General features: G+C 40.7%; 1 protein-coding gene and 1 pseudogene across 2 annotated transcripts in view; one reads left to right on the top strand and one right to left on the bottom strand.

Moving 5' to 3' along the window:
• The window catches only part of PCNX2 (pecanex 2), a 288,682-nt gene that overhangs the window by 39,208 nt on the left and 231,631 nt on the right, over positions 1–17,843 (top strand). For both annotated transcript variants that reach the window (XM_077894480.1, XM_077894481.1), the window contains exons 5-8: positions 3,171–4,469; positions 9,266–9,413; positions 9,553–9,698; positions 11,709–11,802. In XM_077894480.1, coding sequence (XP_077750606.1) covers positions 3,171–4,469; positions 9,266–9,413; positions 9,553–9,698; positions 11,709–11,802 — 1,687 coding nt within the window. The remainder of the gene's footprint in view (positions 1–3,170; positions 4,470–9,265; positions 9,414–9,552; positions 9,699–11,708; positions 11,803–17,843) is intronic.
• LOC144311978 (glutamyl-tRNA(Gln) amidotransferase subunit A, mitochondrial pseudogene) lies at positions 1,386–2,958 on the bottom strand (annotated as a pseudogene).

Raw genomic sequence — 17,843 nt, forward strand, 5'->3', positions numbered from 1 at the left:
AAAGATCCTGGGAGGAGAGAAAACTATTAATGAAAAAGTAACAAGCAGGTTAACTTCTACCATGCAACATTCCAGGGGCTCTGCAGAAGGTTCCACCACTTAGATTTTTCCGCTCATGTACTTCATAGTTAGAAAAGACTTTTTCCTTACTAAACAAAGTGAATTTATTAAAAAGTAATTCAGCTTTCCACTTATACTTATCAGTAACCTAAGTCCCAAATTAGAAGACCTGATCAACACGGGATGATGATGGCCAAGACAAATCCAATGATGAAATTTTATAGTAGGTAAATGTATGATTTTCATAAATTTTTTTTCCAATTGAATACAGATTGTTAATGTCTCTTTCAGTTCAAGGGACCCAAATAGAGAGCACCTGTAAAGAAAGGTAAGCTAAGGGGATAAAGAAACCATAAGGAATAGAGAATCCAGGGTAAGGGAGGAGGCTATGGACTTTTCTGTCTTCGGCATCCTCACCAAATTATCTACAAGTTTTTTACATTGGATGTACTTGTATATCTTGAAACTTTCTCACTAAAATCATGCTCCACTACCTACCAAGTTTCAAGTCCAATATGGTGTCTTAGGTTACAACAAATGTTTCTAGGACACCAGTGAGTTCATCTGTGAGTGGTAAATAGGAAAATGAAGTCAGTGTAACATGGAATTGTTCTGGTTCGTTGGCATGGGGTTCTGGGATAGCAGAAGTAAAATTTTCACCTTTAGCAAAAAAGGAGAAAGTTTTCAGTTATTGCAGCTCTATTTTTAGAGAAATAAAGAGTGTCTGCACCTGGGCTCTTCCCCAGAGAGACACACCCTCAGTCTTGCTTGACTCTGGGCCACAGCAGGTTGCACTTCCTCCAGGGCTCAGAGCTCAGAAGAGTCAGAAGAGACTCTTTTGTTCTGCACTCAGAAGCAAGTATTTCCATTTTATTGTTTCTGTGCATTTTAACATCCCCTGAGGAGCCTCTACCACATGTTGAATTGCCGATCTGCCTGGCTGTTCAGGTTCTCTCTGGAGGTACAAATTACAGCTCTTATTAGCACTTTGGTTATAAAGATTGTACAAGTTTTGAGAGGCTTATCCCTAAGCTTACTTTTACTCTAAGCTCTGTTCTTATTAATGAACATTTTTGCAGAATGCATCATTTTTCAGGAACATGTATCTTGTGTTAATGGAAAAATCCTGTACTTTACACTTAGTGGGTACTTAATAAATGCTGACAGATGACTTATTAATTAACTATATCACAAGAGTTTTAAAAAGTGATCCCAAGGAATTATTGTGTTGACAATTAACCAAATTATAGGAATTTAGCAAGATATCTGACTTCTCTAGAATATAAAATCTTTAAGTTATTTTAATTTGCATGCTATATTTATCACTAGTGTTTTAGAGAAACAGAAGCTAACTTTACAATTTCAAAGACTGATGAACAATCATCCATTAGTTCTTGAAGCTTAGTAACAAAACTACTTATTTTTCAAACCACTTAACAATTGTAAGAAGCTCCTGGTCATGAAATGCATATCCAATAAACTGTAGTCCTACTGGCAATCCTTGGTTTGAGAGGGCCATAGGGATGGATGCTCACTGCTGGCAATCCTGCCATATTTATAGCCTGTGTAAAAATATTATCCTGGGCACTTCGTGTTCTGTTGTCTTCTTTAATGAACTCTAGGTATGGGACAGCCTCACTTAATGTGGTGGGAGTCAGCAAGACATCTACTCCAGAGTTAAAAACATTCACAAAATCATTAGCAATGAGTTGTCTCACTTTCTGGGCCTTAATGAAATAATTCTTATAGTTTTCTTTCAATAAGAAAAAATTTCCTGGGAAAATTCTTCCTCTCACCGCATCATTAAACCCTTCTCGCCGGGTTGCAGCATACATGGCTTCAGTAGACACATTGATGTCACATCTGTGGCCATATTCTAGCCCATCAAATCTTGCCGTATTTGATGCCACTTCTGATGTACACAATACATGGTAGCAGACAATTGAGTAACTGGGATGGGGCAGGGACTCTTCAATTATTTTGGCCCCCTCAGACTCAAAGAAGTTAGCAGCTTTGGACCAAAGAGATTGCACTTCACTTGATAGTTCTGCAGTAAGATATTCCTTTGGGATTCCTATACATAGTTTATTCACATCTATCAAACTGGGAAGTGTAAATGGTTTAACAGGATCTTGAATTGTGGTAGAATCTTTGGCGTCATGCCCAGCTAGCATACTCAACACAACTTCTGCATCATCCATACATCTGGTTAAGATTCCACATCCATTGAATTCACTAGGGGAATGAGACCATGATGAGAACCTAAGCCATAGCTTGGTTTGAAACCAACAACCCCGTAGTGGGCAGCTGGATTTCTGGTGGATCCTCTTATATCTGGTCCTAAAGCCGCAGAGCTTGTAAATGCTGCTACTGCTGCCATGCTCCCTCCTGAGCTTCCTCCAGTTATAAGCCAATTTGAATCCTCATTCTCACCATGGGCCTTGTGCTTCGTCTTTTCTCTATATTGTTTTGAATAACTCCAGGTTTTTTTAACTGGTCCAAATACACCATCTGTGCTTCCAGATCTCATTGCAAACTCATCTAAATTTGTTTTTCCCATCAGGACAGCTCCCTGATCCAACAACTTCTGAACTATGTAGCATGGTGATACGTAACCTTTCAGCATGTTTGATGCACATGTTATCTCAATGCCTGGCGTGTTAAAGTTGTCTCTTACTGCAATAGAAACTCCATCTAAATCCCCAAGTGAATGACCTTTCTTGTTCTTTTCTCCAATTCTTCAGCTTGCTTTAAGGCTACCTCTTCTGATACAGTAATGCATGCATTTAGAAACTTGGTCTTCTTGTTAAGGGAGAGACATTTTTGACAGAGCTCTGTTGGAGTAATTTGGCCTTGTTTCAGTGCTGCAGAAACTTCTTGGAGGGTTTGGCCCAGCATGGTCCTTGTGCCCAGTCTGCCACCACAGGGCCCAGGTGACAAGAAATGCAGAGATTTTAAGAGCAATTTCACAGTGGGGGTGATATTTTAAAAATAAGCATCCAATCACATGCGTTGCTAGAGCTACTTTTAGCTTTGTTATTATGAGGTCTTGCCCTGGGACATTATTCGTCTGTTTCAGGAATTAATAAAGTTCCTGCTGTTTATTTCAGGTGTCATTCTCTCCGAAGACCAAGCTGTAGCACCAGTGTCATCTACCTCACCTGGTATTAAAAGGGAAAGCTTACCGGCTTGTGAAGAGGACGTGCCAGAAACCACGACCACGCCAGCAGTACCCATGAAACCAGTTGTGGCAGAAACTCGAATCAGTGGTAAAGGGAAGGAGAGAGGAGGCAAGGGGCAGCCCCCTTTCCGCCACAGATCTGAGGGTGGCTTAGTTGAGAAAGAAGCCTTGAAAAAGTTGCCACACTTGTCTTTGTCTCAGTATGACTTATTAGAAACAGATGTTTCTTTCCAGCCTTGGGGGAGTGAGAATTCAGTTCTAAGTCCAGAACCTGTGATCTATGCCCAGGGCTCCTTACGGGAACGGTTGCAGAGCCAATCACCTCCAGACAGCCTGAGCAGCAGCTGCCCTCAGTGCAACACTGTTATTGCCAGACCTGTGCACGAGCCACTGGATGCCTCCCGGCAGGTGGACCCAACCATGAACCAGGAAGTGGACTACTCGGACAGTGAGGTAGCTGTCACTCTTATCGATACTTCTCAGCCTGGAGACCCACTGAGTCTGCATGAACCCATTAAAATCGTCATCACCATGAGCAGTACCCCCAACTCCATGACAGACTTGGAAAGCTCCCTCCACCTGAAGGTCATTGGCACCGAGAGGGCCGGTTTAAAGTCCGATGCTGAGCCAGCTGCCCTGGAGGTGGCCAGTCCTCCCAACACAGAGCAGATGAGAATTCCTGTCATCACCCTTGAGCTCTCTGAGGATGGGGGAGGGGGTGCTATGTGTCCTGAAGGCAATGGAAGTGACAGGACCCCAGAGAGATTGATGGTGGAAGCATCATCCAATCAGTGTTCCGGCTATGAATCTGGGGAGGGGGGCCATGCCACAAAGGATGGCAGTCCTTCCCCAGGAGATTGCTGTGAAACAACTTCCCCATTCACTCCTCAAGTGGTCCCTGAGTCTGAGGGGGTAAGGGATAGCCAGGCTAACCTTGATCCATCATCTTGTAAAACTAGCCATGAAAAGAGACATACCCGGGTTCTCAGTGTGGACAGTGGGACAGATGTCTTCTTGAGCAAAAGTTCCACAGAAGTGATTAATGATAAAGAAAAAACAATGCCAACTTCCAAATCTGACCTAGAGGCTAAGGAAGGACAAATACCAAATGAATCCAACTTCCTAGAATTTGTCTCCCTATTAGAATCAATCAATACTTCCAAGCTGGCAGCATCCAACCAAAGGAATGGCTCAGCAGAGCAGAACAAAGACAGTGGGCTCCTTGGAGGTACGCTTCCACATCAGTTCTATCATGATGACACAAAGAAGGCAGTCCGTATCTTCATGAGCTTCTGTGATTTGGTTTTGCAAATAGCAGAATATTGGGTCATTACTGCTTGGTGGCGTTATTGATAATTGCCAGATGTGCCAATACTAAGCTGTGTGTTGAGCTTATATTAACATTGGCTTACTCTGGCAGGAAATTTAAGGCATAGTAATGAATGTTTGGCTTCCCTAGAAGGTAATAATATTTATTTCCAAGGAAATAAGCAATTGTATTTTATCACCATGACAAGAACTCACAGTAGATTTCTCTCCCTCTATGGAATAGATGCATTCTGGGAAAGTACATTATGGTTTGCCCCCAGAAGGTCCTCATCTACACTATTTTGTCACCATAATTAGTAACAGCAGTGCCTTTCACCCTTAGAGGTGTTCCCAGTTGGAACAATAAATTATATAGTTACTTTCATCTTCATTTGTTTACACTTCATAGAACCTTATGCTATGGGTACTATTATTTCTCTTTTGCAGATGAAGCTCAGAGAGCTTCCCAAGTTAGTCTAGGAGAAGTACCAGAACTGAGCTTTAATCCCAGGTAATCTTGATCCAGAGCCAGTGCTCCTACAAAGTATATTTCCTTTATGAATGTAAGATTCATTTCTTTTCAGGTTGCTTAATATCTCTGGGCTTAATATCCTGACTGGTAAAAGGATGTTACTGGACTAGAGTTTTTACTTTTACTCTTCTTCGTTTAGCTTTAAATGTCCATGTTCCTGTGATTTCTTAGTACGTTTCTGCCTATTTATCTGACAAAATAGTGGCTATATGGTAGGATTGCTTGCTGGCAGTTGTATTGCACATGGCAGCTCATTTTCTTTGTTGGAGCTCGTAGCGCTTAGTGCTAAAATTGTCCCTTTGCTGCCGGCTGTTCCCTGCTCCCTGGGACAGCCAGTGGCCCCTCTGGCTCCATGTTGGCAACTACCAGCAATTTGCTCATTTCTTTTGCTTTTCCGGTACTCTGCCAAAAGGATTGCTGTGCTTGCTAATTGGTTCACCTTTGCTTAAAAACACATTAAGTTTGGGTATTTAACTTATGTAAAGTGAATAATCTTCACTTTACTACGTCTATATATCTAAGATTTTGCATATACAGTAATAATAAGAAAGATCCAGGTAAACATTTTAATAAGCCCAGGCGGTACAAGAAAGTACTGGTTACTTTGAGATAAAAATCTTTCTGATATTGGACCTGGATGTTCATCTGTTTTATGTAAATACTTGTGAATCTAGATTAGCACTGTCCAACAGCAGCTTCTGCAGTGATGAGAATATCCCATATCTACTTGTCCAGGACAGCAGCCACTAGCCACATGTACCTGTCAAACACTTGAAATGGGGATTGTGCAGCTGAGCAACTGAATTTTTAATGTTATTGAATTTAAATAGCCACATGTGGCTACTGGCTACTATACTGGACAGCTCTGATCCATACATGTGTGTCTAACCAGGAAGCAGTGGGTATGATGGACAGAACACTTGCTTTAGGACCTCCAAGCCCATGGCCAAATTTTGGTTTTGCAGTACCAGCTGGGTGAGGTTCAACAACTTACTAAACCTACCTGAGTCTCAGTGTCTTCAATAAAGCAAGAATAACAGTATGTTACAGATTTACTATGAAGATTCAATTGGGAAAATATGTAATAAGTCTTGACCCTTCATCAATTTCAGCCTTTTATTCTGAATTTCCCCTCAGGCCACATGTAAGGTTTATTGATTTGTCACTTAAGTTTCTGCTCTTCTTAAATTTTTCGGCCAATCACATTCTACCTGAATGGTGTATAAAATTGGAAATCTAGGAGTATGCAAAGAAATATGGATGCTCTAAGGTTTACTATGGAAAGAAACAGGCTTGGTTGTAAGGAACTGCAGGTACATCAGGGAGGGAGGAGCTGGAGGGGATTCTGTGCCTCTTCCAGGAAAGGACAGAGGTTTTTAATTGAAGGATGAAAGAGAAGAATGTAACTCTTTTAGTTCTTGGAAGGCAAGAACTAAAGGTGGCAAATTTGATCTGTTTCAGGGGTACCTTAAGTCTGTGAGATCGATAATATCTTCTTGCTTCTGCTCCTCATAATAATTTTTTATGTGTTGTAATCTAAAAACCCAATTTCAGAGTGTATTTCTAAAACAACATGCCAGTGTTGAATGATATCGGCAGTCCAGGCAATATGTCCTCATCTTTCTCCTGCTTCAAAGTGAAATAATGTTTGACTGTTATGTGATTGTAAGATCCATGATTTCCCAGTTCTCTTTATGGAATTCTTATATTACTAACCCAGGTTCTCTCTGCAAGGGGCTTTATGATTATGTTCAGGCTTTGGGTATATACTAAGGTTCTGGGCTCTGGAAAACCATACGCTTATCAGAAGTCTTTAAAACTGTATTTTCATTTTGTTTTATTACACTTTTATTTTACTTTGTGGGAATAAACAAAGACCAATCAAATGACAAGAAACAAGGCTATTATTCAGAGCTTGCTATAACAAGGGAGTCAGCCTCTATTTCCTATGTTTTGGCAGAGACTCAAAGGCAAGCAGAGGATTGGGAAAGCTTCATAGTGGACAGAAAGAAGGCTTCAGGTTTGCTTTGACCAGAGGCTGGGAAGCAAAGGCAGGCTAATTAGAGCATCCTGTGTGATTGATTATGGGAACATATTTGACTTTCTCTGGTTGGAAGGGACAAAAATTAGGGAAGCTCTTAGTAATTAATCAGGTCCTGGCCATTTGGGGCCAATTATTACAGAGGTTATTGTTTGACTTCCCAGACTGTTCACTAGAACTAATGATCTGACTTCCTGCAAGTCTGATTTATACATAGTATGTTGGCTTCCTGGGCTAGTTGTTGTAAATTGTCGGTCAGCATTCTATTTTTATATGTATCATCTGGCCACTACCTATTTCATATTCAGTGTCTTCCAGAATTTCTATGAAAATAATCATGAATGTATGCAGAGATGATTTTTGAAGAATTATCCAAAGTTTGGAAAAATTGGAGCAACCTAAATGTACAACAATAGGGGCCTAGTTTGGTAAATTATGCTGTATCAATGTACTATTACATAATTATCATTTTTAGATGATATAGAAGAATATCTAATCTCATTTAATATTTATAATACTTTAACATAAATATAAAGTCATAAAAGACATCTATTTTATGACTTAATTTTTTATAAAACAAAAAAAGTATACATTCATAGAAAAAAAGACTGGTGTGGTATATATCAAACTGGTTCCTGTATCAGCATGGTGAGGTTAAGAGTGATTTAAATTTTTTTCTTTTCTCTAGTTTTAAATCATATACAATTGATGTGTACCACTTTTATAGAACAGAAAATTCCTATAATGTGTTATTTTAAAGGGGAAAAGGAAAACAAATAGTCCATATGTTGATATATGTAATGTACCCATTTAAGAGAAGGAGAGACTAAAATATGAGACAGACACCTGAACAAATGAGTCCAGATACTTATAACGTGAAGAGGTAGAGTGATCTGCCTTTGCCTTTCTGTAATTTTGTGTGCAATATGATCACTGGCCAAAGCTACTTGTTATGATAGCACTTTCTCACAAATGTGTTTTTTGAAAACTGTGAAAACTTCTATCTTGACAAGCTGTCAAATGAAAGGCAAACATTTTTGTATCAAAGAAATTCTAATGGTAGTTTCACAGATGTGCTGGGAATATTTATCTTTAGGACTCACATAGAAGCCAGCAATGTTTCTCTTGAAGTCTGAGGATGAAAACTTTGTTGTATACATAATGATGTGATTTATACCCCGGGGAAACTAACATAATTTTACTTTTTGAGGGCCCAGACAGATCTTGGTGGGCTTCCCGAACAGCATGTCTTGAAAGGGCCTGTAGGTTCAAACCACTCACTTCTGTTCTTGAGACAATTTATTCAGAAGATAACTCTTGGTATCTTTGGTCTTGGGAATAGAGTGATCATTGTAACCCTAAAAGTGGCTATTGGGGTATATCCTCAGACAACAAAGGGCTGCCCCTTAGGGGTGGATTCCATTGTGCATAATAGTGTAAGCTAAGCCTCTTATTTTGACCAGTGATTTAAGGAGGATTGTAAAAACTCCAATGACCAATCTGTACCTACTAATTTTGGCATTCTTATTCACCTTAAAATGTTCTCAGGACAAGTAGTAAGTGTAGTGTCCTACTGTGTCTTCCACAGGGCCAAGTATACAGTGCCAAGTCAACTATGCCTAATGAGTGTCTATTTTATGAAGGGACTGACTCTACCTTTACCTTGAAAATCCAGACATGGAGATGAGTGAGAAGAAATGATTGATAAGATTTTAAAGTGGTGGATGGCACCTTGCTCTAAACTAGGCAGATTTATTTATGAAATTTATTTTTCATCTGATGCAGTCCATTTATGCATTGAGAACCTTTTAGCCCCAAGTAATCTAAATGGGTGATTTTCAACCAGCTAAGTGGTCACTGGAGTTATTTTAAGGGAATCCCAGCATCTGCACATACAGTAGATAGTTTCCATAGATGTCTAAATAACTAGTCTCCAATATATATGCACTTAGGTTTTTTTTAATATATTTAGGTACTTTCATACTTAGCAAAATTAAAATTTACTTAAACACATTCTAAATTCATTGGAGCTATGTTGATTTTTCTGTCTATCCTTGTTTCAGTTTTGGTAATTTATTTCCAAGTGCTTTCACATTACTTTCTTTTCTAATATTATGCTAACACACAAAGCAATGTTTTTCAGATAACTGCTCCCATGAGAAAAAGGAGGAAATCCAAGAAAGTGAAAAGCCTAATGGACACAATTCCAAGCATGGAAAACCGGACATGCAAAGTCAAGATCACACTAGTACCAGCCCCGTGCTCACTGAGCCTGCCAAGATTACGACCCTGTGAGCATAACTTACTTAACTTAGCTTCGTATTGCTGCAAAGTGTGAAGCAGCTTCATTTTAGTAGCTGCTTCTTTTAATGATTTGTTAGGGATAAGGAGGAGTTCCTAATAGTTTTTGAAACTTCTATATATGTTAAGTTTCCAGGGCAATAGACAAAGACAAATTATCTACAGGGTAACTTCCCAGCAAGATAGTTCTGTCTTGCAAGTCATCAGTGGGCCTGAAACATCTGTGCAAGATGAGATGTCTGTGGATGCTATGCATGTCTTCATTGATGAACACGGTAAGTCTTTAGAGCTCTTCACTAATGAGGAAGAAGGGATAAAGTTGGAGGCTTTCTCATACCCTTGTGGTCTCTTAGCCTCAGTACTAGACTTTGAAACAGGAAGACTTAGGCTTATGATTGCTCACAAATAATGTTCTTAGAGCAGAGGGTGCTCCCTTCTGCATGTAGAGCCTTTGCATGTAGCATGTCTCTGTGCCTACTTTAATTCTAAAGATAGCTCTCCAGGAAAATCTTTCATAGACTTCCCAGACTTAATCAGATTCTTAAGCTTTTTGCTCTCTGAACACCCTGTCCATTTTCTTCTTTGATATTACTATAGCTTCTGATTATTCATTGACTTATAATTTGATTAATGATATTGTTCCCCTTACAACTGAACTTTAGGAAAGCAATGCCTAGGACCTAGTAAATATTTCTTGGGACCCAGTAAATATTTTCTTGTTGAAAATCTGACCTTGATATATATTTTTGGTGCCTTGTTATAAAAAGGATTTAAAGTAGAAAAAGAAAGAAAGAGAAGGAGGAAGGGAGACAGAAAAAAGAAAGAAAGGGAAGAAAGAAGGAATTAATTGGCAAGTTCAAAGTTCTATAGATAAGGGATATAGGTCCTTGTCTTTTGAAGATAAGTCTTTGGCTTAAATCCCTTATAGATCAATTAATGTTCGTTGTTTTACTTTCAAAAGGATTCTAGTTTGGATACTGAATTATATGGCCACCCTTTGTATAGATCAGTAGTTTACGGTTTGATATGCTTTTGCATCTGCAGACATACAAAACAGTTTTTTGCATTATGAAGAACAACACTAACATTTATATCAGAGCCTGGTGGGGTGGGGGGTGCTGTGGTTGTCTTATAATGTGTCTCTTGGTGGGAGGAGCCTTAAATTGAGGTTCAGTCCTTCAGCTCACATTCCAGCTGCTTGTAACCGACGTAGTTAATTATGCCCCTGTGTCACCTGAAGAAGGTACTCCTAAAACCTCTTCTGGGGAGAGACCATTTACATTTACAAAGTGAACTGATTTTCACACCTCAATACCCTGAACCTCTTTAGCAGGCTAATTTAACTCTGCAAATTAATTCCATCTCTTGCTTTTCCTCATTACCAGGCTGACACGCCAGTCAGCGTGCGGTGCCACTGCTCATCTGCGAATTCCAAGGTGGGGATAGTCTCGTGTGCTTCCCCGATCAAAACCACATGCTTGATAAGCCTTTTTCTTTGCACATGATACAAAAAACACTCAGTTACGGCATAATCAGATTATACTGACACATGCTGAAAACATGCAAAACAATGAATTGAAGAGAATACAGCTGACCCTTGAACAACAGGGGTTTCAACTGTGGCAGGTCCACTTATACATGGGGTACAGTAAATACAGTGCAGTACTGTAAATGTATTTTCTTTTCCTTATGACTTTCTTTTTTTTTTTTTATTTATTTATTTTTTTCCTTATGACTTTCTTAATAATGTTTTCTTTTCTCTGGATTACTTTATTATAAGAATACAATATATAAAACATGTAAAATTCAATATATAAAACATGTAACATTCAAACTATCTGCTGATTGACTTTATGTGACGGTAAGGCTTCTGGTCAACTAGCGTGCAGTAGCATGTTAGTAGTTAAGTTTTGGGAGAGTCAAAAGTTATATATGGGTTTTCAACTATGTGGGTGGTCATTGCCTCTGACCTCCAAGTTGTCCAAGGGTCAAATGTATATAAAAATGAATTAAGAGATGGTGCAAATTAGTTGATGAAAAGCAATTAAGTAATAGGTAACTGAGGCAAAGTCGTCTAAGCATATTTTTAGAGAGGTAGATCAAGAAGATATTCTTAGTTAAGTTACACATTCTTTGAAAAAATATAAAGAAGGGATCTAGATTACCAATGATTATTATTAAAACAGCCCAAAATGAGTTCTCTCTAACTTAAAAAAAAATAAGCTGAAATGATCATGGATCAATAATTTTCTAATATTTTCTGCTGACATCTCATGATTTTCTAGGGGAAATTAGATCTTGTTATTTAAAGTCCGGAAATCAGAAAGAAGGCCCTTTACAGCATCAGCCATCAAATTATGACAGTTTCTCTCATGCTCGGTAAGTGGAGGTCTGGTTTCAGGTTTGGGAGCTGTCGCATTGCTGGGGGACATGTAAATTACTCTGACTGTAAATGAAGTGAGGATCCTGGTGTAGAATGAATGTGTTAATCCATTTGTAGGTGTCAAAGCATGTGGGTTTTTCTTGAGAGGAAAAGAAAATCTAATGTAGAAGAAGAATAAAAAATAAACCGAACTGTTTTATAATAGCTGCATCCAAAAATGAATATAAACATGTAAATACAAATAGGAATCCTATGCAAACAATAGTGCTCCCTTCAGATAAAATAGTGATGCAGCTCCAGAACATGTTCTTAAATTCGTTTTGAGGAAAGGACCAGAAATATAGTTCTCATCCATGCTAGTGAAGGCAGGCGTTTTTGTAGATAGGTAATGTAAACATTTGTTCTATTTTCCTTCCTTCAGAATGTATTGAATAACTTTCTAAATTCTGTTAAGCTGATATTAAATTAGCTTGTATATTTGGAACATACCCGGATTGATGGCATCATTGGGCAAGCTGTAAATCTTACTAATGATGGACTGAATTCATTATTTTTTTTATTTTTTTTTTTATTTTTATTTTTTTATTTATTCATAGAGATGCAGAGAGAGAGAGAGAGAGAGGCAGAGACACAGGCAGAGGGAGAAGCAGGCTCCATGAAGGGAGCCTGACGTGGGACTCGATCCAGGGTCCCCAGGATCACGCCCTGGGCTGCAGGCGGCGCTAAACCGCCACCGGGGCTGCCCTGAATTCATTATTTTTTCTGGACTTCAAGATTCTCTTTTTTTATGATTTATTTATTTTAGAGAGAAGGAGAGCACATGTGTGCGTGTACACACATGTGTGAGCAGGGGGAAGGGCAGAGGAAAAGAATCTCAAGCGGACTCCTGGATGAGTGGGGGGCTGGGTGGCACTCAGTCTCGTGACCCTGAGATCATGACCTGATCCCCAAAGAGTCAGATGCTGAGCCACCCAGGTGCCCCTGGACTTCAAGATGCTTTGAGGATAATCCATGTGGACACACTTCAGTTGCTTGCTCTAAGTACATTTTTCATGTACATTTTGTTAGAATTGTATGTATACTTGAAGTCTTATGGGAGTCTTTTGTGGTGTGATTGGAATGCCTTAGGCTTCGTCTCTGGAGAGTTCAAAGGGAGTTATAGGAGCCTTAATTCCAGATCCTGTGGTTTAGTGCTCCTTCCCAAGATCAAAGTTTCCTTAAAGGATATGCCCAGGAAATTCAAGGAGGGCCTAGAAGAAAGTTAGTCTTTGTCCTTGAAGTCTGGTCTCTAGGTGGAATTTTGTTGTGTGCTAGCCGTAGGTGTTCTGTCACTGTTGTCACTGCTGCAGAAGGAGCTGACGTTGGCCATCCTGGAAGATCTGATGGGCGCTGTAGGTGGTGGCTCTCCCAGGCCACACCAACTGGGCCCCGACCCTGAAGCAGTCTGCTGTGTCCAGAGCCACTCTGATGGGGAAATGGGCATGCTCTCCATCGCTTCCACGTCTTCCACTCTTCTAATAAAAATAGACAGAAAACAAAATTCTTCTTCTGTAGCCAAGAAACATCCAGTCTCCCAAGAGGAGAGGGAGGTTTGCTGTCCGCATCTCAGCCCCAGCCGCTGGGACATTTACCTACAGTGACTTGATGGACTTAGGGATCTAGAATGGCAGCTTTCTTAGACCAAATGTTTAATTCTGTGTGAACACAGCTTTGAGAGCTGTCACAGTATTCTGCAGTCCTCTATTGCAAGCTGTAGTGTTCTTAAACTAAATATAGAACAATTATAAGCCCCGTATCTTCTCCCAAAATGAAATTATGAGATTACCTTATTTTGATTTTCCTGGATAAATGTGCTTTACTTTCCCCTTCGGTAAATACTTTCATTGTGTTTGCCGGGAATGCCTGGTAGCATAAGGTCACATATCCAGAGGCTTAAAAAATTAAAAATGTACAGTGTGCAAATCAGAATCAGAGCAAATGTCTGTATTGTTTCCAGTGGGCCCCACCTTCCTAGGCCATGCCACTTGTAGAGGGACCCTTTCACTCCTGTTCTCCCCTCAAGTGCTCTCTCTTTATTAAATTTTCCCAAAGTCTTGTTTCTTTCATTTCCCCTGCATTTCTTCCCCAGATTAGAGGTCTTTTGTGACCTGCCCTCCATTTCTAGAGCTGCCTGGGCTTCAGTTTGCTGTAGGGCATTTACAAGGAGGGCGAGAGCTTTCTGCCAGGTGAGACTGTGGCTGCACGGTACTGCTGGGGCTGCTAACCAAGTTTGTGCTGAGCGCCCCTGCGAAGCCATGTAGGGAGTCTTGGGTCAGTCCTTCCTGAGCTCTGCCTTTTCATCTACGTGCCACAGTTAGACCTACTACCTGCTGCACAGGAGAGAATCCGTGTCGAAGAGGGGGCACCACTGTGGGAATTCTGTTTCATCTAACTGAGAAACCTGATGATTTCAGGGATGTGGTTTCTCCTTCTCCCTCACCCTCCCATTCCTGTGTTTTGACACCACTCTCAAACACCCCACTCTGAGGTGGGGAGATGCCTATAGTAGACCCTTCTCATTTAAGTCCAGCGAGGACAGCATGCTTCTCCCATAAAAACCCCAATATAAGTCTTATTGAGTCTGATTGGTTCTGACTGTGCCATGTTCCCTGAGCCCAATCACCAAGGCACTTATAATTCCAGCTCTGCTGGAATTATAAGTTCCCCCAGAGACAGTTTGGGAGTGGCTCTTCAGAGGGAACTTTGGATGGATGGATGTGGGGCAGCAAAAATCAACAGATGACCCCTGAGGACTCTCTTTCTGGTAAAATGGTTCAATTAGATTAATTACTGACTTCTTTAAAGAGAATAATGATCCGGTTTTGTAAAAGCAGCTTTCCCCTTCAAGAAAAGCTTTATCTAATGTCCCTGGTCATCATTAACATTTCTTTGTGTGAACATGCCAATGGAGAGCTCTTGGCCCGCCGTCTCACATGCCAAGTTCTGTCTTTGACCACTTGTCTCTCCCAAAGGTAATTTGCCAGGGCATTTGTTTTAAGAGCTCTAGGAAAGCATGCCACATAGCCATGCCTATCTTCTCCTTGTCGTGCTTCACAGATAAAATGAACTAATATACATGTTTGCTATCACACGTACAGACTATTGAGACCATGTTCTCTATACTGTCTATGCTTTGAAATAAGTTAGTCATTTAGAGGGAACTTTGTTATGGGGTGTTGTGGCAATTCAATGGCTCATTTGGGCATAGGAGATGTATAGTGCTTCCTGTTTAATGCATGAGAACAAAACTCAAGTCACTTCACTTAGCAAAATTATAGCATTGAAGCGGTTCCCTTGGTAGTTCTGGGAAAGCAGTTAAGGGACTGCCATCTGTTTAACTCATGCTCAGGAAAAATGGCTCAGTGCTGTACAGAGTCAGAGGTGTTCTTCTGGATCTAAACTGTTGTCTGACGCACTTATGATGAATATTCCAACAGTCTCAAAGTCCTCCCCGGATTTGGGGACAATGAAAGCTATGCCACTCATCATGGGAGGCTGATTTATTTGGATTCATAATAAGCCTTGGCTTTTGTGGAAGTTCATGATGTAATGATGATTTGGGTATCTTTGAACTGGTTGTATGAAGGAAACACTATTGTAAATAGGATAAAAACAAGCAGGCTGGTTCAACTGAAACATTTTAATCCCTGCATTAGTGTACCACTATGTGAGGGGTGTGCATCGGGAAAGCTTCATCTATATCTGTAATGGAAAGAGTGATAACAGAGCAGAAGGCAGCTGATAAAGTGCAAGCCTGCAAGTGAGGGTTTTGCCACTTAGAAGGGTCAGGTAAGGTCCCTCATGCCTTACACCTGTGTCCCAACACACCTCTGGTCTTTCTATGGGAAGCTATATTATGGCAGTTCCTGGCCCCAAAGGAAGTATTTCCCTATAATAACTCTGGTAGTGGCAGCCTCCATTTGTTAAATATGTATTATGTGTGAAGTGCTAAGTCATGAATTATCTAATTTCACCTGCACGACAGAGGGGAGATGGGTGATATTCACTCCATTTCACAGAAAAGGAAGTAAGTCTAAGAAACATGCTGAATGTCAGTAGCTCATAAGTGGCCTCTGGACACTTGAATCTCCCTCCCTGCTACTACCCCTCCTCCCGGGGGAGGGGCCTATGACCTCAGAGCTCCTTGGCTTCCAGGAAGGTAGTATAGACAGGAGAAGCTGGTCAGTGTCAGATGGTAGGAGTGGTGGCTACTCCAGTCCACTGGAGGGCATTTATCCTGTCTGCAGAGGGCTGCTGCTTCTCCAGATCAGTAAGCCTGGCCACCAGATTTTCCAGTATTTTCTGCAAGGAGCCAAAAATCTACATTTATTTGTAAAATTCTGTTTTGTTTAATGTTATCAGTTTTAATTTTTTTTAAACACCACAGGCCACTGATGATGTGTGTGGTTGGCTGTGGCCTGTGGACTACTGGTTGTCCACTCCTACTCTGAAGCCCAGGCCTTCACCTGTACCCTGTATCCTCCTGTGGAGCAGCCCTTCCTGCAAACACATGCCATATGGAGATGCCCTTATGTGGTCCCCAGTGCACATGGTCCCCACTGCCTGGGCAGGTCTGCGGTGAGCTCGCTCCTCCAGACTGCTGCTTTACTCCCTCCATCCTTCCTACATTAGTCAACCTTCAGCTCTTCCCTTCTAAGCACCTGCTCTTCTTTGCTTTGAATGCCCTTTTCCATTCAGCTCTACCTTTTGGAGTAATCATCTCTCAAAGCACAAATTACAATCTGTCTCCTTCTACTTCTTTATCTTATCAATCCCTACTGTGAAAATAAAATGACTTTTCCATGTTACCATCAGAGAAGGGCTTATCACATTTATTTGTTTAGGACTCCCATCTCTCCTAGACTGTTCTTGTCTGGAGAAAAATGTGCCTGTAGAGCCCTCACTTAGCTCTCTGTAGGTAGATGTTTGGTACATATTGAATTGAATCAAACTGAATCCTAGGAAATGACACAGATAGCACAGCTGGAGTTCTGGACAGTGCACAGACCAGCTGGGCCTTTAGGGAGAGCAGTTGAGAAGCTGGATAGGATGGGCGGAATCGGGCCACAGGGGCCATGAAGCCTGGTTGGGAAGTTCACACTTTGTTCTACTTGCAGCATGAGCAATTTGACCTATTTGTAGACAGAAACAATCCAATGAACCTGGGATTATAAAGATAACATCAGCAAATAACTCCCTCACCTTGCGATGCTTGGAATGAAAGAGCCAGAAGCACTAGCAGTTTGCCTGGTCATTTGAATACAGAATGTTATCTTCTTTTTGTAAGTGGGAAAATGGACCCCCAGACGCCCAAAACTGAAACTAAAAACCCCCAAAACCCCCAAACCTGTGGAATGACTCTGTTTAAACCCACTCTACGTAGAAATCAGAGATTGCAACTGAGATTAGATTTTCCCTCTTTGTATACCACTCAATCCTGAGGAAGGCTTTCTCAGTCCACATGGAAGGAGGCTGTGATGATACCTCAGGATCCATAGTATCCCGTAGCATATGAGTGTCAGCCGTAGGCTGATCCAGATTTAGGTTCCTGCACTCATATAAACTTTTTGGTTGACATTGAGCAGCTTGTTTAGCCATTTTAGGTATTAGTTTCCTAATCATCGATATCTATAGTACTTAGGACGGTGCCTACCATAAGGAAGGACATTGTTGTTATTACCTGTAACCAGAAGCAGTAGACCAGGGACTCAAGGTCCCTAATGGCCTTGTAGAGCAAAGCATCCTGACTTGACCTAGGTAGAAGCCTTCCCTCTTGTGCTTTTTTGAGTTACTTTATGAGATTTTAAGTGGTTAAGTAGTCTGCATTCTCTCTGTCAACCTGTTGTATTCCAATGTTTTGGCCTCTGTTGTAAATTTAGAGCAGGTTGTTTAATATTGTATACCTAGCTTCTCATGCCATTAAATGTTGAGTTCTCCCACTACAATAAATATAAATTTTGATTTTGAACTTGGAAGGATTCCTGGTTAGGGCTGGTGC

The sequence above is a fragment of the Canis aureus genome, chromosome 4 (genome assembly GCF_053574225.1).
Source record: "Canis aureus isolate CA01 chromosome 4, VMU_Caureus_v.1.0, whole genome shotgun sequence".
Taxonomy (NCBI): Eukaryota; Metazoa; Chordata; class Mammalia; order Carnivora; family Canidae; genus Canis; species Canis aureus.